The 24,143-nt window shown below is 39.4% G+C and overlaps 1 protein-coding gene across 1 annotated transcript in view; it reads right to left on the bottom strand.

Moving 5' to 3' along the window:
* DISC1 (DISC1 scaffold protein) overlaps nt 1–24,143 on the bottom strand; it is a 188,058-nt gene that overhangs the window by 114,366 nt on the left and 49,549 nt on the right. The window contains 3 exon segments of the mRNA XM_059841603.1: nt 10,098–10,333; nt 14,611–14,740; nt 18,068–18,218. Coding sequence (XP_059697586.1) covers nt 10,098–10,333; nt 14,611–14,740; nt 18,068–18,218 — 517 coding nt within the window.

The following is a 24,143-nucleotide window of genomic DNA, read 5'->3' as shown; positions in this document are numbered from 1 at the left end:
TTCTGGATGACACAAGAAGCCGTACTTTGGCAAAACACAGACTTTGGCTGGAGAGCTGCAGGAGGGTGTGGGAATGCTGCCTGTTCAGGAACTGAAGCTGATCTGGCACGTAGCAACAGATTATGGGAAAAATTTTAAGATCCAAACACTTCAGGCAGTACCCTTTAAGTACCTCATTTTACTGATATTAAAGAGTAGCTACTAAGTATATTTAATTGTAGTAACACAGTTGGAACCTGCTGAGATGATGATGCTCATAATTAGGAATGGTGTGCAGGCAAAACAAAGGAAGACATTTCAATGCAATAGGGGACAGAGGGAAGAATAAGAATCAAGTGGTCTGGTTCCCACATCCCTCACTCTATCACACCTTCCCACATTACCACAGAGGACGTTAAGTGTCACAATATAACAGAGATAATGTTTCAAATGCCTTTTAAAGAATCTTCTGAGAAGTTTAAATTTGCATGCAAGAATTACAGATACTGTGGAGGTAGCTTTGTTCAAAGGAAAGCTAACTAGCACAATACTTGGAAGAATGGCTTTCTCCAAAAGGAAGGCATGTTTCTGAATGTCTTTCCTTCCACTATGCTAGTATACTTCCCTTTGCTATTATGTATTTACGTTTCGCTTCCTAAGAAAAAATTCAAAGAATGCAAATGGGCAAAAGGTAATTCATGCTGTTCTCCATATTCAATATATATAAATAGATACACTGCTTAAACAGAAACAGTTCCTGTATTAATAATAAAATTTTTAAACAGCAACAAAAAGTGAAGTCAGAATTTAGTTTTGTATCCACACAACAGAGCATACCACACACAGGGTACCAATATAAAACAAATAAATCCTGTACTAAAAATTCATATTTTTCATAGAGAAACTAAGCTGCCATCTCTGATCCCTGCCTGAACACACTGAAAGTAAAAAGTCCTTTAACAGCAAGTATTCTCCTTTACATTACTGTCACCTAAAAAATTTTTATAGATCTTGTCATTACACTCCCAATCTCCACACCACAATACAGTGCTTAAGCAAAAAGCACTTTAATTTCTTTAAAACTAAGCACAAGTCAGAACAATTTAAAATTACCCATATTTGAATTTCTAATTCAAGAACAACAGCCTAGAAGCCCACGCTCAGATTGTATGCAAAAAGCATGATGGGCTGAACCCTCAATTCACATGAATATGTATTTCCTTCTAGATAAAAATCAGCAAATTTAAACAGTTTACAGTTTGAATTTGGCCCAGAGTAATGAGACTGCCCCCAAACAATAAGGTTATTGTGATCATTCTCATGATCACAACTGCAGGGACCATGGCTTTTACAGCTTAATGTCTTCTAACATGATTCTTGTTCCAATTCTGAAGTCACAAGAAGCTATACTCTTAGAAGATAAAAATATATAAACCAAGCCCTACACTTGTAATCTTGCTTTTAACAACAAACAGAAGCTGACCTTCAAAAAAAGCTTTTGTCCAGTCCCTTGCAAAAAAAAACCAATCACAAGTGCTACTTGGGGAAGCTTTGGTGTAAATGTCTGCTACACTCTACATCAAGGCAAAAATCGACCAAAAGTCTTCAGTATATGGACTTCACTCTGCCTTTGGGGAATAAATCTACAGTATAAAATCAAATCAATAACTTCCTTGTTTTTTTATAGTTCCCTCAATGGGCATATTTCCGAAAGTTTTGAAAACAGCTCATAAAAAGAGAGCTTTGAACAAAACTATATTTAACAAGAGGCATCTTTAAGCTAGACATGTACAACTAGGACTAAAGAAAAAAATGAGAAAACATACTTGTTTCCAAAGTTTTCTTGAGCAAAACCAACAGATGATTATTTACAGAGACCATGGGCAGATTTTACCAGGACAAGACCTACAGGGCGTTGCTGGCCCTACACCTCTGCTCAATTAGGGACATTCAGGGCTAGAATGCGTTAGATGCACAAAGGTAAACCACCACGTTTTGTTCTCTTTTGAAACTCTTTACCACAAAGTTGAATTCTATCTAATCAAGAAAGAAATGGGATAACAAAATTTTCATTCTATGTGATTGTCTCATAAGCCTGTCTGGGTTACACATCTGAGTATCACCATACCGAGAAAGCAATTTTTCAGCCAAGCACATAAATTCCTTTTCATCTTTGTGCAATGATCCATGGGACTTAAAACAATGGTATTTTCACAGCAGCATATCTTTTTAATGGGGAGTAAAACCACTCTTTAAACCTAAGTCAGAGTTTTCCAAATAAATTCTGATTTTTTCTTTGATAATGCAGCCCACAGAAAACTTCTATATGATGACAGAGCTAGTTAAAAAATTATAAAAATACAAAATTTCTGCTCAGCTGACGTGGTAAAAATCCAATTTCTCTATCTAACCCTGAAAGTGCTCATGAGGAAAGGACTTGGACATTAAATACAATTGGAGAAAAGTTGTGTTTAACTCATAATAAAAATGAATTTTTTGGCAGCTGCAAGGACTAGTCACCTGAATTAGAAGTGAAATGCAAAGTCTCACCTTGGAAAACTTCCAACCTCAAAAATTAATCTGATCTGAGACAACTATCAAGAGATTACTTTAAGGCACAGGAGCATCGCACTTTCTGCACATTTCAATCTACAAAGTTCTATATGGAACTTGAATATGAATGAGAACCTGAGATTATGCACCTACCTCTGAGTGATCAGGGAGCTGGTTTTTCTTCCTTTTGAAGAAGAGCAATTTGCTCTTTTTCAAGCTATCACTTGCAGAGCAGTATTTCTTCACTGTTGCTGTACCTCAAGGATTGCTTTAACACATGTGCTTTCACACTCAGAATTTTTCAAGAGTCAGAACTGGAAATACTCTTTCTCAATGTTTGTATAACCTCAGCTTACCAATAGGGTTTCTCACTGGCTCATGGGTTGCTCAGTGACTGTTGCCTTTGTCAACTCTCTTAAAAAACTCATCATCCTGCCCAGCTCTTGCATACATAAAAACTCTAAACAGAGTCAACTCTTATTTGCTGAGTGCTGCCAGAGAGGAGCCCCACTTAGGAGACCTGAAGAAAAATCAGGGCATTGGATGACACTTCACAATTTTTAATAAGAATGATTAATAAGGTGGTTTCTTAAATGCCAGCAATACAAGGACAGAGGCAGAATCTCAGTATGGTTTTGGGGCTTTTACATAAAATCACTCCAGCAGAAACAATCAGTTCACAGACACCTGAAGATGCTGCTGGCAACTTTAATCATCAATTTTTATTGCCATGTATTGAGAAATCTTCTGATCCCATAAATCACCATTCAGACAGGCAAACCAGCTGGTTATTTCAACCAACCAAACCATTCATATGGTGCTAGATTTCCCACCACTCTTCTGCCAGCTGATGCTGCAGGGCAGTTGAAGCAGTTGTTGCTTCAGCTGCTATCAGGAACAGGAGCATCAGAATGAGAACAAAGGGACAATCAAACAGCTATCTGCAGGAGCAGTTCATCGCATCCTAACTAATACTTTCCCCAGCTTTTCTGACTTATCAATAGATCCCCATTCTTCTGCTACATCTGTCTGGAGTGCACAAAAACTAGAGCTTGCAGCAGTTGCAATTATTCTCCTAAGAATAACATCCATTTTACTTCACTGACTGAAACGGTCTGTCCCTGGATATTTTTGCTAGCTGTTTCTCTTCATTATATACAAACTAATTTAGTATCACACATTGATTGAGACAGCTGGTCATTTTTCCCTGAAGAGAAGTAAATCTCATTGTGCACATACCCAGAGGAATCAGCACATATGTGGCCTGGGCTTTTTAGGCTGCTACATCCCACTGGATGCTGTTCAAGCAAGCAGGGGGAACCAGATGCTCAACAGGGAAAACCAGATTCCTCATTACACCATACACGTGAGCACTCAAGCAAGTGTTACTTATCCTTCTGCTGCGACTTTTTCCTTCTATAACACTGCTTGGAAGGACAAAAAACTGCATTTAAGATTGCTCCAAAACAATTCAGGTTGACAGTAATAGCTCTGTTTTCTATGTTGGAAGACTGGCTCTTTCCTTTCCCTGCTCTGTTTTTAATTCCCCCTGTTCTTCCCAAGGAAGGCCAGTGCCTACAGTGTGGGAGTAGACTTTGCAGAAGCCCTTTTTCTTCCCTCCAATGGGAGTCCCCTCTCCTCCTCCAGCAGGATCAGAGCCATTATGAACTTCTGAGCCACGTTTGCACCTTCACAGAAAGCAAACTCACATCATGTGCCAAAGCACAGACACTTTACGGCACATAGTTCCTCCTAGATTTGCTGCCACAAGAAAGGAAACAAAGCCACTTGCCCATGAACTCTACTCCTAGGCAAAGAACAAAGGAATGAAATTAATCCTAGGCAGACAAAATGGAGAGGAAAAGACCTAACCATCTATCTATAAGAAAGATGAACCTCTGAATCAGCTCACAAAAGATGAGGCAGATCTCTTCTTTCACCTATGACTTGTCTTAGTCTCTAACAAGAGACTGTAGCCAAATACTTTGAGAAAGCTGAGAGGATGGCTTTGTCAAAGACAAACCCAGGTATGGGACTAGCTGAAAATGAGACAATCTTATTATCAAGGCTCAAGCTGGATTATGACATTGGATAAGAAATTGGGAGTTCCTCCAGAATGGCTATTACAAAGACCCAAAGGGACTCAGATGGGTGTTTGGGATAGTGGCTGTAGAGGCAGAGGACATTAAGCAATTGAACACTTTGCCTGGACTATCAGAAAACCCATCTGCAGCAGGACTCCTGAAGGTGGAAGAGCAACGGGTGCCAATTGCCACCTCGACGTGCACCGCCAGCAGTATCGGACGAATCGAGATGCTGTGATCCCCATCCAAAAAATGATCTGTGAGATGGAGAGCCAAGGGGTGGTCAGCAAGACCCACTCACTGTTTAACAGTACCATCTGGCCTGTGCACAAGTGTGACAGAGAATGGAGATTGACTGTGGACTATCATGGCTTGAATGAAGTGACTCCACCGCTGAGCGCTGCTGTGCCGGACATGCTGGAGCTCCAGTACAAGCTGGAGTCCAAGGCAGCGAAGTGGTATGCCACTATTGACATTGCCAATGCATTTTTCTCCATTTCTCTGGCAGCAGAATGCAGGCCTCAGTTTGCTTTCACCTGGAGGGGTGTGCAGTATACCTGGAACCGACTGCCCCAGGGGTCGAAACACAGCCCCACCATCTGCCATGGACTGATCCAGGCTGCACTGGAAAACGGTGAGGCTCCAGAACACCTGCAGTACATCAATGACATCATTGTGTGGTGGAACATGGCAGTGGAAGTATTTGAGAAAGGAAAGAAAATCATCCAGATTCTGCTAGAAACCGGTTGCGCCATCAGGAAGAGCAAAGTCAAGGGACCTGCCAGAGAGATCCAGTTCCTGGGAGTAAAGTGGCAAGATGGATGGCGTCAGATTCCCACCGAAGTCATCAACAAGATCACCACAATGTCTCCACCAACCAGCAAGAAGGAAACAAAAGCTTTTCTGGGTGCCATAGGTTTTTAGAGAATTCACATTCCTGAGTACAATCAGATTGTGAGCCCTTTCTGCCTAATTACTCGCAAGAAGAACACTTTCCAGTGGGGCCCTGAACAGCAGCAAGCAGTCTCTCCCAATGACAAAACATGACAGTCCATTCCAAATCCTACTTTCCTAAGTTAGTATGTGAAACTATGTTGAAGTCTTCTTTCCAACTTCACTCGAGTAAACCAAGTTCTCTAAAAAAACCCAGCTCTTTTGCCCTTATCAGGATTTGTCCTCAATTGAAGTTGCTGAACACTTTGAGTATACTCCAACAAATAGGATTTACACCCACCTGAGTACTTGTACTTCATTTCTAATTGATCTTTCTCAAATGAACTCCAGGAGTCACAAAAGCTGAGTGAACTGGCTGCATAAATGTTCAAGTTCAGTTCCTTGCACCACTGGCTACCCTCTAACAACTAATACACAAAACAGAATTTCCCTATCTTCAGATGGTCCCACAAACCCACCATAGAACAAACACCTACTAATCAAAAACTGTTCCATGTGAAGAAGAGGTGGAGCATTCTAATATTCTGAAAGGTATATAATTGAATTTCTTTCAACCAGCAATCAGTGCCCAGACAATAGTCCAGATGGAACAGTGCAACTTATTTTAAGAATGGCATGCTGTAAGAACACAGACATCTGCAGATAAGGATAAAACAAAGAAACTGCAAAATGAAACTAAAAATAAACTGAAGTAAAACAGATTCCCCTAGTCTGTGCTGTGTTAAATGAAAAGAAACAAATAAAGGAAGTAACAGATGTTGAAATGAATAGGTCAAATAATTAATATGGTCTTCCTTTACAATTAGAAAATGCAAGTTACGCTAGTTAAAAACACGTATTTCTGAAATGGTGTCCAGCAGCGAATATGAAAATTATATATTTGGATACCTTTTGCAATCTCCAGAAGAAAGTACTTCATGCTGAAACAACCAGACCCATTTTCCTCTGATTTCAGTGTGTTGTCTTCAGTTAAAACACTGGCATGTCACAGGGCACACAGCACCAGCTGCTCCCACCTTTTAAACACATCTGCACACAACCTCATACAAGTGAGCTGAGCTTTTGCCCTGCAATTTCCCATTTTAAAATAATGATTATACCCTTTAGCTTACCAAGAGCAATTAAGCTTGTCTGGATGAGCAAAACTACCATATTCTGCAGTCTCAACCTCAGTGAGAATTCCCTGTCAAAACACTTTTCTTTGCCCATTAACCAGTAGGTTTTAACCATGTCTTCCAATAGCCCTCAAGTAAGGTCCCAGGGTAATGCATCTAACATTTCTTAATTCTTCAAACTCAAAGCATGCTTTAAGTATTGACAAAGGCTGTTTGTATTTTAAAAGTTCAGCACATACCAAAGATAAGGCAAAACAAAGAACACTCCTGAAAAAATAACAACACTCGACAAGAAAAATAAGCTTAGAACCAATGATTGTCCCAGTGTTGTATTTGACGTGCTCTTTTCCTCCTTCACATAGAAGGGCAAGTACTTGGCAAGTCTTCTTTGTTTAACATATCTTCTCATGTTCCTGGAAGTTTGCTTCAATATATTGAATAATTTTTTATCTTTTAGTGAGCTGCAAGCCACCAAATACAATTCATTACAGCACAGATTGTCTTAAGAGATGCTTCACACTAGCCCTGCCTGTGTTACTCCAGTGCCAGATACAATTCATGTAGTCAACAAATAATTATGCAAAAGCACATTAGAGCAGTACTTTACTGACAAGCACAATGTTGCTAGAATAAATACAGAGTATCTTGCAGCCCAGCAGTGAGGAGTTTGCAATTTACTGTCCATTGATATTGAACTTTCTACATAATCACTGATCTCTAGCACATGTGCATGAGTAACAGCTTTATTTCTCACACAGAGCTCTAAATTTAGAAAATTTTTTTTTCTCCTCTGCAACTATTCATAAATCAAATGCAAATTTCTAGAAAAATCTCTTCCAGATTAACTATGCCAAGACTTTGGAATTTAAAACTAATATGTTGAACTAGCATCAACAAAGTATGTAAACCTGTTACCTAATAGGCAATACTTCTGCACAAGAAGTACTGGTTTAGAATAAGCTAATGCAAGTTGCAACCATGGAAATTCTGGCAAGACAAAGGAAAAAGAGTTTACAGCAAGAGTGGTGAAATGAAGGATGCCTAGCAAGGCTGCAAAATCTGTGTCTTTGAAGATATACAAAACTCAGAGAGATAGGGCCCTGAGCAACCTGATCTCACTTGGAAATTGTAGCCTCACTTTGAGCAGAAGTTTAAACAAGGTAATCTCCTAAACTATTGTTTAACTGTATGACAATCTGGGGGATGCCCATAGGCACACGGGAATTATACCCACACCAAATATCTTACTATGTGCATGATGCTTTTTCATCTTACAGAAGGAGAACAGGCCTGGATTCAGACATAAAATCTCTGTACTTGAGGTATGATAGACTGCACAGCTCGAAAAGGAAGGCACTCATCAGTTAATTTGAATAAACTCTCACTGTTAAATAACTGCATTTATGTGTCCTGTATTTGGTTTAGCTGAGATGGAGTTAACTTTCCCCACAGTGCTGTGCTTTGCATTGGTGGCTGGAAAGGTGTTGGTAGCACACCAGTGTGCACTGCCACAGCATCAGCCCCCTCCCTCCCACATTCTGCCCTCCCACACCAGCAGTAGGCTGGGGTTAGGCAAAATCCTGGGAAGGGACACACCCAGGACATCTGACTCCCACTGACCAAAGGGATATTCCATACTACAGGATGTTTGGGATGTCTGCTGATATAAAAGCTAACAAAAGGAAGAGGAAGCAAGGCCATTCATTATTTACAGTGCTTGTCTTCCAGAGCAACCACTACAGGTGCTGAAGCCCTGCTTCCTGGGAAGTGCCTGGACATCCCCTGATGATGGAAAGTAAAGAGTAAAACCCTTGCTTGCATGCATGCAAAATTTTGCTTTTGCTTTAGTAAACTGCCTTATCTCAACCCATGGATTGTTCTCCATCTTATTTTCTCTCCCCAGGCCAGCTGGGAAGAGGAAGTGATAGAGTGGCTTGGTGAGCACCTGGTGTGCAGCCAAGGTCAACACACCAGAGTCCCAACAGCAGAACTCCAGCTATGGGAATGAGAGCAGAATCACCTGACCACTGGTGACAACAGAGTCAACCAACCAACAACAAAAAAAAAAAAAAAAAAAAAAAGAGGTTTCATTCATTGCATCTTTTAGAAATGAACAGAAAGGAAAGAAATTATTTTAAAATTTTCATTCCAGTTATGAACTCATTTTGAATTATGAATGCCTGTTTTCTCTCAAGTGATTGTGCTATTCATGGTGCTAGTAAGCAAACAACTCAGAGAAATTCCTCCTGAACCCATACTATTTAACTCACTTTTAAATAACTTCCCAGCGAAGTAAGTGCAACCCAAATACAGCAGTAATGAGAGAAAAAAATAATCTGAATATTCTTTCATAAACAAATCCAAAACCAAGAAAACTCAAATCAGTTTCTCAGACTGCTTAAGATCTTTTATTCCTCAGTCTCAGAAACACAGGTATAAGATATTACTAAAACAAGCTAAACTTAATGCAAGAAACTATTTCTCATAACCTAATTTAATCTTGTAAACATATGTCAAAAGAGAAGAATACCTCCTCTATAAAATGTTCTGCTGACTTAAAAAAAAATCTGTATGAATTAGCACACATGAGCAGCAATTTCTCATGAATGTTAATACAACCAAACTAAATCCAATAAACATGATGGGAGATAAAAAATTGCAAGCAACATGGTTATTGCTTTTCTGGAAGAAAAGTACATTAGGATAAACAGGAATTTCATTTTCTCTTGGTGACACAGCAGCAGTACCACTTTCAAAGTCCCATCACCAATGTCCAGTACAGTTTCAGTACTTCAATTGCTTTTTTAAATAAAGATGAGGTTATTTCCAAAATACCGCCTAGAGTAGCTACTTTTCCATTTAAAGGATGCATCTACTGTTCATTTAACTGTGAGTGTTCCAAAATTATTCCTGCTGCTCCCTCTTCCCCACTGCCTCAAGCCCACTGTCTTGAAGAGTCTAGCACTCCTCATCACATCAGACTTTGTTGTAATTACAAGTCCATGGAAGCAAGAAGCATCTCTAATATTTACTTGAATGGTGCCTAGTACACATTTTCAGGCTGTAAGAAATATGTTTGAATTACTGCATTACCAGACTGGAGAAAGAATTTCCCCAGCTAACAAGAAATAGGGTAAGCTGATGATAGGAATTAACAGTTGATGGACACACATGCTTTCTGCAGGTGGGTCTTCACCATAAGAGAACATGAAGTGCAAGACATTCAAATAACTACAAACTCCTCTGAGGTAGTGCATCAATATTACAACTCCAACATCTCTTCTCAGAAATTTTTTAAGTGTCTAAATCCAGATAATTAGCTGGCACAAGGACGAAGAAAACAACTGACAGGCAATTCAGCAGAACATACAGGAAGATACAAGACTCTATATCTAAATTGGAATTTAAATACCTCTTTATAGCTCCTGGAAGATCTAAACTGAATGGAATTTGATAGGAGGATGCTAAAGTGTCGTCCACAGCCTTGCTTATTTCCTGCAGCTCTCTCAAAGAAACGCAGCCAAGTAAAGTAGCCAGTTCACAGTCCTGTGACTGAATAAGCCTATCTTGTTCTTCAATTTCTCTTCTCAGCTGTTGATCCTTTCCTTCTAATAAGGCCAGTCTTGTTCGGAGATCTTCAATTTCTTTCTGCATAAAACAGAAACCAAAGTATACTATGAATCTTACGAAAGAAACCTGTTTGCCCCTAAGAAAAAACAGCACAAGTGTCAGAAGTAGCATGAATTAAATTTGTCCAATTTATCAAACATTAAACGAGACATCCTCTTGCTGACACACAAAAATTCTTATGTCAGTTGTACTCAGAAACTCTAATGCTTCCAGCAGTCTGAAACTCACCACCTCCACTTCAACACAGCACTTCAGGTTCCTCTTCCAACACTTACTGTCAGTCCTCTTTCACTTTTAAAATACATAGGTATTTCACAAGTTCACAAGCTAAAAGCTTCCACCAAAAAAAACAAATGTCAGATCACCCATGGCAACAGGATCTTGTCCTACAGACTGGCAGCTAAACTGATCAAACATCTATCCTGCAGAATATCCCTGCAATGGTTCGTTTGATGGTTCCAATTCGACATGAAGCACAGGATGCAAGCAGAGAATCACTTACTATCTAATCAGCCCTTCTGACAATTAACATTTCATTTTAACTAAAAGCACAAAATCCTTCCCTTGACTTAAAATGCACAGAACTTCAATGTCAGTTGCACTCATTTCTCTAGAAGTGCAAATTGTGTGGATTATGATATTGACGTTTCTTGCATGAGCAAACTACAATTTTTAGAACCATAGAACTATAGAATCATTAATGCTGAAAAACAGTTCCAAGATCATTGCACCCAGCCTTTGACTGAACAGCACCTTGTCAACTAAACCAGAGCACTAAGTGCTATGTCAAGCCGTTTCTTGACCATTTCCAGGGATGGTGATTCTACCACCTCCCTGGGCAGCCTACTCCAAAGCCTGAACACCCTTTCAGTGAAGAAATTCTTCCTCATGTCCAATCTTATTCTGCCCTGGTACAGCTTGAAGCCATTTCCTCTTTTCCTGTCAATTGTTACTTGGGAGAAGAGACCAAGCTGGCTACAGCCTCCTGGCAGGTAGAGAGTGATAAGGTCCCCATTAAGCCTCCTTTTCTCCAGGCTAAACACTCCCAGCTCCCTCAGCTGCTCCTCATCAAACTTGTGCTCCAGACCCTTCACCAGCTTCATTGCCCTTTTCTGGACATGCTCAAGCACCTCTATGCCCTTCCTGAAGTGAGAGGCCAAAAGTTAAAAAAAATCTTCATGAATTTGGACTTCATCCTTGCACAAGTTTTTCCTTGAAAACAAAACAGACAGCTTGCATCCAAGGAAGCAGCACTTGTTGAAGGAAACTGGGTTGCTGAAAGTCGTCATCAAACTAGATGGACACCATACTGGAGAATGTGATTCTATTCCTACACTTCTTACTGTCTCTGTGAAACTTTGCAAGCCATTTAAACTCTTATGTCCACACACAGCCACGGATTGTATGTTCATTAATTTTCTATACAACCTGCAAGAGATCTCTGAGATGCTATCTATAGGCTCTCAACAGAAATCAAAGCTCAATTTCAAACTCTGATCACATTCAGTCCAACTAAAAATAAAAATAAAAAACAAAAAACCAAATCTTTAATAAGTAAAAAACTAGGCATTACAAAACTGATGTTAGAAGCAACCATATGGCTTTTTATGGCAATTCACTTCTCCATTCTGCATCTGAGCAAATGGCAGTAACTCCCAAAATGGTGTCGCAGAGATAAAATTAAGTGGGTTTGAATCACTAAGATACCATCTTGATTTATACTATAAAAGGAGACCACTCACAAATTAATAAACTTCTATTCAAAGGAAGGTTTGAGTGGCACACAGTAAAAGGGTTCTGGGGTCAAATACTGAGTAATGAAGATAAAATACTGTTCTGAATATCTGAACAGACATTCCAGTTATGTATGAGGCAGGGATCTAGGGGAGGGAAAAAGGCATAATTCAGTACTACAGACTCTTATAAAACATATGTACTACACACAGATAACAGACTTTGGCATTTCTTTGCTTTTTAGAGATTCACTTGATAACTTTAACATTATTTTAATGTTTTCAATGCAATTTACATGAAGTTTAGTTCACAAATTTTGTTAACAAACATACTTTCAAGTTTGCTGCACTGTAACCAGCTTTCTCAAGTATCACTTAGAACAAGAAATGGTCCTTGAACATTCAAAGGTTGACTAGCTCCAAAATTTCAACTTCTAATACTCCTGCACACTAGGTTCCTCAATTATTTTCCTCCTGCTGTGGTTTGAGACATAGCAAGAAGAGAATGGTGTGGCCCATGTTTCAACCCACAGGCATTTGTCAAGGACAGAAAGGTCAGCAGACCAAAACCATCAGTTTTGTTTCTTTCAGTCTCAAATTAGGCTTTTAGTGTGCACAAAGGACAATTCTGTCTCTGTTTTAGTGCCTTGGGAATATTGCCAAAATCTTAATAGGCCCTACTTAATACAGAGACCTCCATACTCTGAAAATGTAGTAATTGCAATCACTGCAATAAGCAACCTACATGGGAACAGAAAGCAAGATGAACAGAATCTGGTTTTATAATCACACTTTTAGTATTGAAATGTACAACATAAATAGATACTAGAGGCACACAATCTGCATTCACAGAAAGAAAGCTGCTCTGCTCAGGAATAGTTCACAGGCATTCTTGGGAGCATGGAAATTTTAATCAGTAAACTGGAATACTCCTGCATTCTTTTCCAGAAATGCAAAGAAGCCTTTAGCGTGCTCTTGGTCAGCCTCCAGGGACAGATAAAAAGGGCCTAAAGTCTCAACATGGAGCAGCAGATGATATTCATCTCACTAAACATAAGCTGGAGTTCTACTTTGCAGATTTGAGTTTAAACTGGGATTTCCAACACAGCAGCTAATCAGTACTGACTGTACACCACCAGCCTCACCTATGGACTGATGGTTTCCATGAAATAGAGATTGCAATAGAAATATTAATACATAAATTATAGATACTGCCATGGGTTTTCAAATCCCTGAAGACAAATGCAGAACCAACAGAAGAGAGCAGAAGAAAAAGTAAAAAAAAGTGGGGCTGAGGAAAATTTAAGAAAAAAAATTACTTCTGATCATGCAAGATTTTGGGCAGGAGCAATCTTTAGGGATTCCTGGGTGCAAACAATCACCACAGATCAGCATCCCCCAGAACCTTGAATTCCCAGTAATTTTGATAAAATGCTAATAAATAGCATGCCTGTATATTGGTGTGGTTAATTTTTCCCTAGTATAACTACAGAAGAATAAAGATTCAGCTTGAGCAAGTGTAAAAATTGGCTGTTGTGGAGTCTTAAGTACAGCAGTTTTCAGTTCAATATCTTGAGGTGGCTCTTGGATGCCTAGATTTAAAAAATTTTCTACATACTGATAATGCTGAGCTACACTATGTCTCCTCTTGTTGATGAAATGAACCTAAAAAATACAAAGGCGATTAACAGAATAAGAAAAAGACATTTCTTCACCTAAGTATAATTTTGCAATGACCACATAAGATGTTTTTCTCTATTTCTTTGCAGGTTTTTTTATATATATAAATTTATGAACACACACAGAGACTATTATACTATTGGATCCACCAAAGGAATGAAAATATCACAAAAAAATATTTCAAGATGAGACCACAGAAAAAAAGAAAAATTAGCTAAGGTGCTACATTACTGAGTGTGATCACCAAGGTTTAAAAGACATATAACTAGACAGTACATTGAGATTTTTGAAGGATGGTGAAAAGAAAAAGCTAAATTTTGCTTAAAAGGCTTGCAGACTTAAAATTGGACTAATGCCATCTTGAAACATTCAATTTGCCAAACTATCACGTTGTGACATCATGTGTCATTGTAATGCTATTGTTAGCAAATGCTAACTGCTCCGTGATGATTCCTTCATCCTTATGAAAAGCATCAATCATCTTTCAGGAATAAAAGCTGGTAAATCATGTATTTATAGTAAATTCTAACTAGAAATGGATGAAAACTTTTTGTCTTCAAATAAAAACTTTGGAAGATCAGTGTAATATTAAAACATCATTATAACAAAGAGCATGCTTAAAAAGATAATGAGGAAAGTTTAAGCATGCACACAAGCCACCAAACCTTCCAGCTCTGCATTTCTGTAATGAGATTAACACAACTCCTGTGGCTGCCATCTCCAATCATCACTTAGATTATCGACTGGACTCCAGCCAAGGCTCTAATTACTACACAGAAGCAAAGTCGCTATTACAATAAATTTATTTAATTCTGTGTGACAGCTTACAAGGTTTTCCCCACACAGCACTGGTTCCTGTGCACAACTTTGCAGTCCTGTTACCTGCAATCGTTTCTTTTCTTGAAAAAGCTGGTTTCGTTTTGTGGCCGAAACCTGCGTCCTCTCCTGGGAAGTTGATCTCAAAAGTCTGAGCTCTTTTTCATTACAAAGACCATTTTCTTCATGTCTAGCCCTATGAAAAATACAATGAAAAAAGCTAAAAATTAGTGGTTTTCATGAGTTTCAGTGTCTCAAGGATTAAACTGATCAGGATGCTGCATGTTACCTTTAGAGTCATAACACTCCACCACCAGAATGATTACATTTCAAACAGATACAGTTAGAGAACAAGAGATTTTTTTCCCTTGGCATATCATCCTTTATTATCTCAAACATTTGCACTGTTTTTACAACATGATGAAGAAAGAAAATGGAAAGCTTGTATAGCTTCAGGCTTCCCCCAGCTTTATCATATTTCAGAAATTTATCCATCACTGCCTTGAAAGAGACAAAACTAAGGCATGTAGTTTCTATCAATACAGAGAAAAATCTCTTAGACAGAAGTTTAGAAACTTGCCAAAGCCATTTTTGCAGCTTCTGTCAGCTTTTGGAGACTGCATCAGAGATCATCTGGAGTGTTCGCTCCACAATGCCAAATTTGACTTCTCTCTTGCACAGCGAGTTCTTTCAAAACCACAATCAGTGGGCTTCCTCCCAGTCATCTGTACAACCCTCAGTTGTAAATCTTTGCATGACTGGACTCCAAGGTAATCAGCACATTATGTTAAGTATCAATTCCATAATCTGCCTCTCAAAATGCACCTGCAAACAATGCAAACCCATTTTCATTTCCATGTTCCCTTGTAAGGGCACGTGCGCTTGCAAAGGGCAATTGCATTTTTGTGTCCATCTTTAGAGACAAGTGCATGCATCTCCACATAAAGAGTACAGATACATTTCAGTGTCTTCTTTAAAAAATACTGTATCTCAAATAAAGTGTGTTGAGGCATCATTTCCCACTGTAATCTTGCAAAGCAAATCCATCCATGCCACAAATAAAACATGCATCATAAGTCTGGCTTAAGCATGATTAATCACACAATTATGATCTCCACGCACAGGTGTTTAACAAGTGTGTAGAACACACACAGAGGTTTTCATCCATTCTGCAGGACCATCAGAAGACACACTTGCTTTACTCCCTCTCTGTGGGCTGCAGAATGTACTGAAAAGCAAAATAAAGCTTCAGCACTAACACAGGTATCATTAAGCAAGATAGACATAATGACAGTGTAACTGCATTTCTGTATTAAGAGCATGCACCAAAGAGACATCCCTGTTATGAGGTGCTAGGCCATCACTGTGCCTTACAGACATTACAGGTTCCTGTGGCTCCAACCAACCACACTTCCCAGCAGCTCTGAAGTCACCTTCTTCAAGCTGGAGCTGCATCATTGCTAGAGATGTACATAATAAATTTCCAAGTGGCTGGTCAAATCTTAGAAAAAATTCCATTATAAACATAGTTTATTTTCAGAACCTTTTTGAAATTCCATGTGTATCTGTCTGCTTGGTACTGCTGGAAGACAAACAAGATCTCTCTGATCTCACCAAACCTGACTGACTGCACAACCACAGCATTTGCTGTTCCTAGGCTAAACATAACCAAATCTGGCTCCCACCACATGCCCCCAATATTCTGTGTCAATATCAAATGCATTTACTTAAAAACTCATTTCATATTTTAATCAAATAAAACAAAACTGAGGCATGAATTTCAGCTTCATATCTTAAACAAGCTGCCATACAGACTTTTCTTGCAAAAATATGAGATTGCTTTGACTACAGTAAAATTGCCATGATCTAGTATTCTGAGGCTAGTCTGATCATCTTTTTAATATTCCAGGGGAAAAAAAAAGTCTTCTTGGGTATACTCTTTTGTTCCAATTAAAAATGAAGCCTACAAATTTTTCTTGAAGAAGAGGTTATGTTTTCCACTGCAGTATCTAAAAATATTGCTGGAACAGAAAGGACTTAAACCCCTGTACAGAAGACAAAGGGTACTCTTGCTGTATCAATGAGTCAGGCCACAGACAAAGCAAAGTAAAAGGCTACAAGAATCAAGCAAGCAAATAAGAGGGTGTCACAACAACAGTAGTTGAACTTGAGCTCAAAGAAAGGAGTGTACACAAGACAGAAAAGGGAAGAGGATATTCATCTGACCCTGAAAAATGGCACTGCTCAGACCTGTGCAAAAAGAAGAGTTACAGATGTAATCATCCAAAGAACAGGAACACTTTCATAAATATGTTATAGCATCTATTTTATATATAAAAGCAGGATATTTATTTTATATATATCTATTTTATATATACATTATGCAGGATAAAAATAAGCCAACAGTATCTAAGGAATGCTTTAGTGACTCAATTTCCATGACAAAGAAGACAACACTACCTCTAATGTCAAAATCATTATTACAAATGAATGCATAGACCAAACACATATTAATGAAAAAATAGAGAATGGTGTATCCTAATCTTTAAGGAACAGTAAAACTCCTTTTAGAGCCTCAGAAGGTAGAAGGAAACAGCTCTGAAGGAACGCAGCTTCTTATAAACCTCCCTTATTACTAGATGCTATAAATAGAGACTAAAAATACCTTCAAATTCTCCAATTTCACCAAAAAACATCATATTATCTGTACTGATTTTATCTAATTTTCATGTCTGTCAAAAATTACACACGACGGTATTGACTAGCACTCTGCAGCCTTTATATTAACAAGCTGCCAGAAAACAAAAGGCTTCTCTTCTTTCATTTGTGTGATTGCATTTGAGAATAGCTTTCAATTCCTATGAAATATCCCCTTCTAACAACAGTAACTAGGAGCACAGATTAAGACAGACCAAGAAATAGAGACTGTTTTTGTCCCCTAACCCATCCCTCTTGGGCCATCCGACACATCTCGCTTTCCTCCCATCTTTGAAGTTATCCCTTCAAAACGAGGTTTAGAATTTATTTTTGTGACTTTGTACAGTGCTGAGCTCAATATTGCTATCTAAGAAGTGGCACACAAAAGGAAGCTCCCAAAGATCTATTCATATCAAAAAATAATCTGGTTTTTACTTTATATTTAAATATCCTTTCATTGCCTGAAAGGGAGCATCAGAATTAACTCCACAGGGAAGCGTTGCTCATGCTGCATTGCTGTTGTGTGCTCAAGCTGCTGTGTCAAGGATTCAATCCCATTCCCACTCAACATCAATGAGAAACACTCGGCTTAATTTGCCAGTTCATCATGATCAATGTTTCTGAAGGGAATTCCGAAAGAATTGTAGAAAGAACAAAAAAAAAAAAAAGGGGAGGGGGGGGCAGGGTGGGATTTTCATAAACAAGCTCCATATGGACATGTTAGATGGTCATTAAAAACTCTTTATTATAGATATTCAGAAGTGTATTCTGCATTTTGAGAAAAATAGAAGCACCATTTTACACAATAATGAATCAAGAAACTTACCAATTATCAGCAGCCCAGTGCAATGTTGCCTGAACTTGGGTCATGAACCTATCCAAAAAACTGCTAACAGAGGGATGCCTTGAAGGAAGCTGAAATTTTAAAGAATTTTTCTCCTTCTCCAGTTCTTCCAGTTTCCGTCTAAATTTATCAGCTAGAAATTTAAAAAAAAAAAAAAAGTTAAACAGTGATGAAAGGGTCCTGTTTTACTTGGAGGGGGGGAAAATAGTCTCTCAACAAAAAGTAAAATCCACCTCTCTGATGGTTCTTCTTCCTCTTTTCATAAAATATATCAGTCTGTTCTGCTCAAGGACAAATCAACAGGACTACAATGTAAACAGCAGATAACCAGGATGCCAAGCTACCTTTTTCAATGACAAGAACAAAACTGCAGGCTTCCCAGCACTTTATTTCATAGGGCTCAAAGAATTGGCTCAAAGTTATCATCCATGCTCCTCCTAGAGTAACAGATGAGAATTAAATTCTAGGAAAAGTGCTATTTTGCACTGCTACAGTTTGTCTTAAAACCTATTCAGCAGTTACATATTTAAGTTTTGACCTTATTAAAAATTTGTATTGTTATTACGTCAAGAACTGAAGAATCACATATGATATAAAAGTGTACTTCAGCAGAAAATGCATGTGCAATTATAGCAATTAAATAATTACCACATTCCAGGCTCTCCTGAATTACGCTCAGTTTATCATCCAAAAAATAAAAAGATTTACCTCCAACTTTAAATAAAAGCAACAGTAGTCCCCAAGAGACTGCTTTGATTCTACCATAACCCTACACATTTCTTAGAGTAACCACTTCTATTATGTAAGTTACTTATTTGTTTTCTGTCCTTGTGTAGAAAACAAAGGAAGATCATTCTAACTACTAATTCTTAATGCAGTACATGTACCTTCTACTGTGCCACTATATCAACAAAATCACACTCATGGCAGATAACAAGCCTGCCAACCAAGTCAAAACACCTTTGATGATACATTAGTCAAATTAGAGAGTTTTGATTAACCCACAAATGGAAAACTTTTACAGTTCAGTACTCTGCTCATGACCTCACTGCACACAATTTTGTGCGATTAGCAATCCTTTTAACATTTTCAGTATGTTACTATCAGAATAGCATCCATCTGTGCATGCTTTTTATTGCTTATTTTCTTTCTTTATCCTCTGAGGGGATTTAACATGAGAAGTTGCTTACATTTGCTGATTTAGAGAAATGATGCATTTTTACAGTAATCTATCATTAGTATTGATCTCCATTCTGCTTCTATGCCAACAGGGTAGAATAAAGACAGAGACCTTACTAATAAGACTAGATTTTTCCCTGTCCCAGCACACTGTTCTCCAGGGTGAACTCACTTTTGTGTTGTCATTCACATGCAAAATGTCAGAAGGCCCTTGCTGAAATGAGCACCCTAGCCCTCATGTACCCATGTGCATACTATCCCTGCAAAGCAGTGGAGGTGATGCATTTCCCACATCACACCTGTGATGCATTTCTCAGGGGCCAGAGCTAAGCAGATTCACCCAATCCCTATCACCACACTGAAACTGAAATGTGAGCTGAGATCAGACTCCCAACCCCACATTTTGACCAGAAAAACATATCAGCGCTTGCATGCTAATATGCCACTTAGCATTTCAAACCCAGCCATCGAAAACACCACTATTACAAACAGAATAGTGAGGGCTGAAAGGGCTGGCTAGTGACCAATGACCACTGAATGCCAAACCACATGGAAACACTTCCTTTTACTCACACCATTCACCACTGGGCTTCCTGGGAGTTGTGGCAACCCTGTATAGCCATTTAACAACGTCATCATTGTTCTTTGACATAATTATGCTTAACTGTGTTTGTGTGTCCAGTTGTTTCATCATTCTACTCCTACCACTCCTGGCCCTAGAAACACACTATTTTGGGAAGGAAAACAGATGAGGGAATCCACATGCCAATTTCTTCTCTCTCTCTCTCTCATTAAGTCTTGGCTGCATCCTGCTTCATATATTCCAATCGACACGGTATTCAATTAGTTTCTACTAACAGACGTTTCTAAATAATTTGTTCCACTAGCATCTTATAAGTAATATGGCTGCTCATATCCACTTATCTCTCTGCACTAAATGATTTTTTATCCTTTCATTTTTTCAGCATCACACTTAAGGGTTATGATTTAAGAGATTCCAGCACCAGTGAGCTGAATACTGGAACAATCAGCTTTTAGAATCCTCTCCTGGAAAGGAGATGCGTGCAATTTGACCTCGGCAATCTTTAGACATCTTTAGTGCATGGAGAGACTCAAGAGCCTCAGTGCCAGCTGCAGGGCAGGGAACCATGCAAACAAGGCTCATCTCAATCCAGCTTTTAGTGCTGCAGAAATCTGGATCAAACACAAGTAATGGAAATTATCAGAAGTCTAGCCAACAGGATGTGAAAGAGGGAAATAAGCAGGGTTCCTCAGACTAGCAGAGATAAAGACTGAGGTAACTTCCAATACTACTACAAGCCAGCAAGCTGCAAAGAAAGCAGTAATGGAATGTTCTCTTAGAACTTGAGACCTCGGTAACAAACCTGAGTTGCAGCAAATTATATGTGAAAAAAACATTGGATATAGTGAAGCAGTAAATCTAACTGCCAGGGTTAGACAGGGAATCTCCTCCAGTGTTGGTTTTCAGGTCAGACAAACATCTCTCAGGAATACCTCTGGCAGAGTTTAAGGGTTGAGGCCAGAAAAACCAAATGCATTCCCCTGCTTGAACAAGGGAAAGTGCTGGACTCCATACCTGGGAAGGGGCAACCCCAGATGTATGGACAGACTGGGGAATGAGATTCTGGAGAGCAGTGCCATGGAAAGGGACCTGGAGGTCCTGGTCAGTGGCAAGGTGAACATGAGCCAGCAGTGCCCTGGCAGCCAGCAGGGCCAGCCCTGGCCTGGGGGACATCAGGCACAGCATCATCAGCCAGGCAAGGGAGGGGATTGTTCTGCTCTGCTCTGCACTGGGGCAGCCTCACCTCGAGTGCTGGGGGCAGTTCTGGGTGCCACAATACAAGAAAGACATTGAACTGTTAGGGAGTGCCCAAAGGAGGGCAAGGAAGATGGTGAAGGGCCTTGAGGGGAAGGAATTTGAGGAGAAGCTGAGGTCACTTGGTCTGTCCAGCCTGGAGGAGACTGAGGGTAGATCTCGTTGCAGTTACAGCTTCCTCATGAAAGGAAGAGGAGGTGCAGGTATCGATCTCTTCTCTGTGGTGACCAGGGACAGGTAATGGCCTGAAGCTGTGTCAGGGAAGGTTTAGGCTGGATATTAGAAAAAGGTTCTTCACCCAGAGGGTGCCTGGGCACCAGAACAGGCTCCCCAGGGAAGCTGTCATGGCACCAAGTCTGACAGAGTTCAACAAGTGTTTGGACAATGCACTCAGCACATCATGAGATTCATCTCCTGTCCTCTTCAGGGCCAGGAGTTGGACTTTGATGATTCTTATTCCAACTCAGAATATTCTGTGTGATTCTGTGTGATCTCTTCCACCATATTTTCTAGGATTTTCAGCCAGGAAGCAGACACAGAAGGCCTTTGCTATTGCTAAGTCATCAGACTCACAGACATAACTTTCTTTTACTTTCATTTTAGTGTTTTAACAAGTTATTCCAACAGAGAAAAGAATCCAAGAAGTCGCTGATAGACTGGGGAGACACCAAAAGAAACCACATGCACTCATTACTCATTACAAAGAAAGGCTTAATACTTTCTCTATCCCATTCCTCACTTCAAAATAAGTTACTTAGTGGACAGCTTACATGCCAAAAGAAATCCTCTGTCCCCTTTTGATGAGGTTCTTAAATGAACAAACTTTCAGGTAATCAGTACATACTGTTTTACAGAAGCATTTAAAATGAGGCCTAATTCTCTTTATCGCTTTTATTTCACTACATTCTGGTGCCAGCTCGCTGCCTTGAAGAGTCCTACAGATACCCTAGACAAAGCTCCTACTTCAGACCAAAGAGTACAAGTTAACCCTTAAATTACCCTCCACTGCAAGCCATTTCTGTGCAATCCACTACTGCCAGTGTACCTCAGACATCCCACTCACTTTAAAGCCAACCATAGCACAGGCCTGGAAGATGCTGACTAACTGCTGTTCTCAATTAAACAAGCAGCAATCTGAGAACAGAAGTGTCTCCAAAGATCATGCTTTGTAATAGCTTTGAGTAAAGGAAGCAATTTCCATAACTTCTAATTGACCATGTGAGAACATCTGGCTACCTCTCTACTTTTTAAGTACTCTAACATTGGTTTTATTCCTCCAAAGAAAAGGTTCACTTTATCAGAACTATTTATCATAATTTAAAAAACATCTAAGAAAATCATCTCAGTAAGGACAGAAACTAATTTGCTACGTACTGCATATATTTATGTTTATTTATGTCTGTGCTAATAAGTGGGAAAATTATCAATCATGCTAGTCTACAAACTGCTGGACATTAAAAAAGTGTTCCTTCAGCTAGTTCAACTAGGGAAGGTCATTTGATCTTGCTCCACAATTCAGCAAATAACCTCTTCTCCTTTGCCCTTGCACCCCCATAAAATCTGAAGGCCCTAAAAGAGGATTTAGGTAGGATTTATAACCATAACTCACACGCTGCAGCTCTAAAATATTTTTCCTTGTCTGCTAGAAAACTTCGGGAAACACATAATCTCCCCACCATTCACTTTCTTAAAAACTGTAAGGGTCCAGGATGATGGAGATTTCTTGTATGCTCAGCACCAAAGATAGTTATGTATTTTGTAAGAACCAAAGAAGTCCCAGGTTCAGAACCAAAGACCCCTCTTGCAGCCGGTATCCAGAACCACACACAGTGACAGGACTTCAGAGGGGAGACTAAGAACCAGGGTGCAAAGTGCCCCCTTGCTGTTCCTGAATCTCTAATGTCTGTCAGCTAAAAGACTTCCCTTCTATCCACCAGAAGCTTCTCTCTTCTCAGGTACCTATGCTTTTGGTCTCCAAAGTACATTATAAAAGAACACAAAAATTGAATCATTAGTTATATAAACACATACCCCATATGTAGGAGTCTAATGTGGAGCTTGAATATGTGACTGATACACATCTGGAGAGCAGATGCAAGGTGTCTACAGCCCAGTTACTAGCATTGGCCCCCTGCAAAATAACTTGCAGGAGAAAACGCAGACCAATTCATATCCAAATGTGACACATAAAGATATATACTGTGATAAGAACTGAAGGCTTTGCGAGCACCTGGAATACCTATCTGCTCTTAAGGATAAAATAATTAACCATTTAACAGTACCAAACATATACACAGTCGAATGTAAAGACACTTGATATGCATAAAATGCAGCTTCAGATTACTCTTGGATAGTTGAACAGTTAGCCCTTACCATGTGCTGTCTGGTCATGAGTATAGAGCAAAGCTTTCCTCCCTTCCATTCAGCCCTGCATGTGGAAAACAGCAAAATAAAGCCACTGCAAAGTCAAACTGAACACCTGGGCAAGGCTGACTCCAAGAAGGCATGGGGCTGGGGACAGACACCATTGAAGCAAGGAGAAAAGCAGAGTTATGCCTACCCTGCTGACTGTGTGGATTAAAAGGAGAACATCTGCAGAGCAAAACAGTTCAGTACTGAGGCCCCAACATCTGCATTTCAGAAGGTTCTACTTCGAACTAGGTTAAGTGCAATGCCATGAATCAAGAACAGATAGTTGAACCCCTCTGGTAGCTCTACAGCATATCTTCTGACTTTGTCTCACTTGAAAGAAAACCAACCCATTGCACTACAAGACTTTGCTCTACAGTGCAAAGCAAAGCATAGCAAATGGGACAATTGGGAGATTCCTTCCTCCTTAGGCTCACGCACCTAATCTGAACTAAAACTATATTTGGGCCGGGGTCCATTAAATACATCCAGCAGTCAGTGGAAAAAGCAGTTCCTGGAAAGGCCAGTAAGCAGAGGCTAAAGCTTTCCAGACAAGGCTATAACCCCCTGGGTACCACAGCCAAACACTCATGTTCAGCTCATAAAAAGGTAGAGCAAAATGCAAATGTAATT

Source organism: Haemorhous mexicanus, chromosome 3 (assembly GCF_027477595.1).
Source record: "Haemorhous mexicanus isolate bHaeMex1 chromosome 3, bHaeMex1.pri, whole genome shotgun sequence".
NCBI lineage: Eukaryota > Metazoa > Chordata > Aves > Passeriformes > Fringillidae > Haemorhous > Haemorhous mexicanus.
Note: the sequence above shows the minus strand (reverse complement) of the source record. Positions and strands in the feature narration are given on the sequence as shown.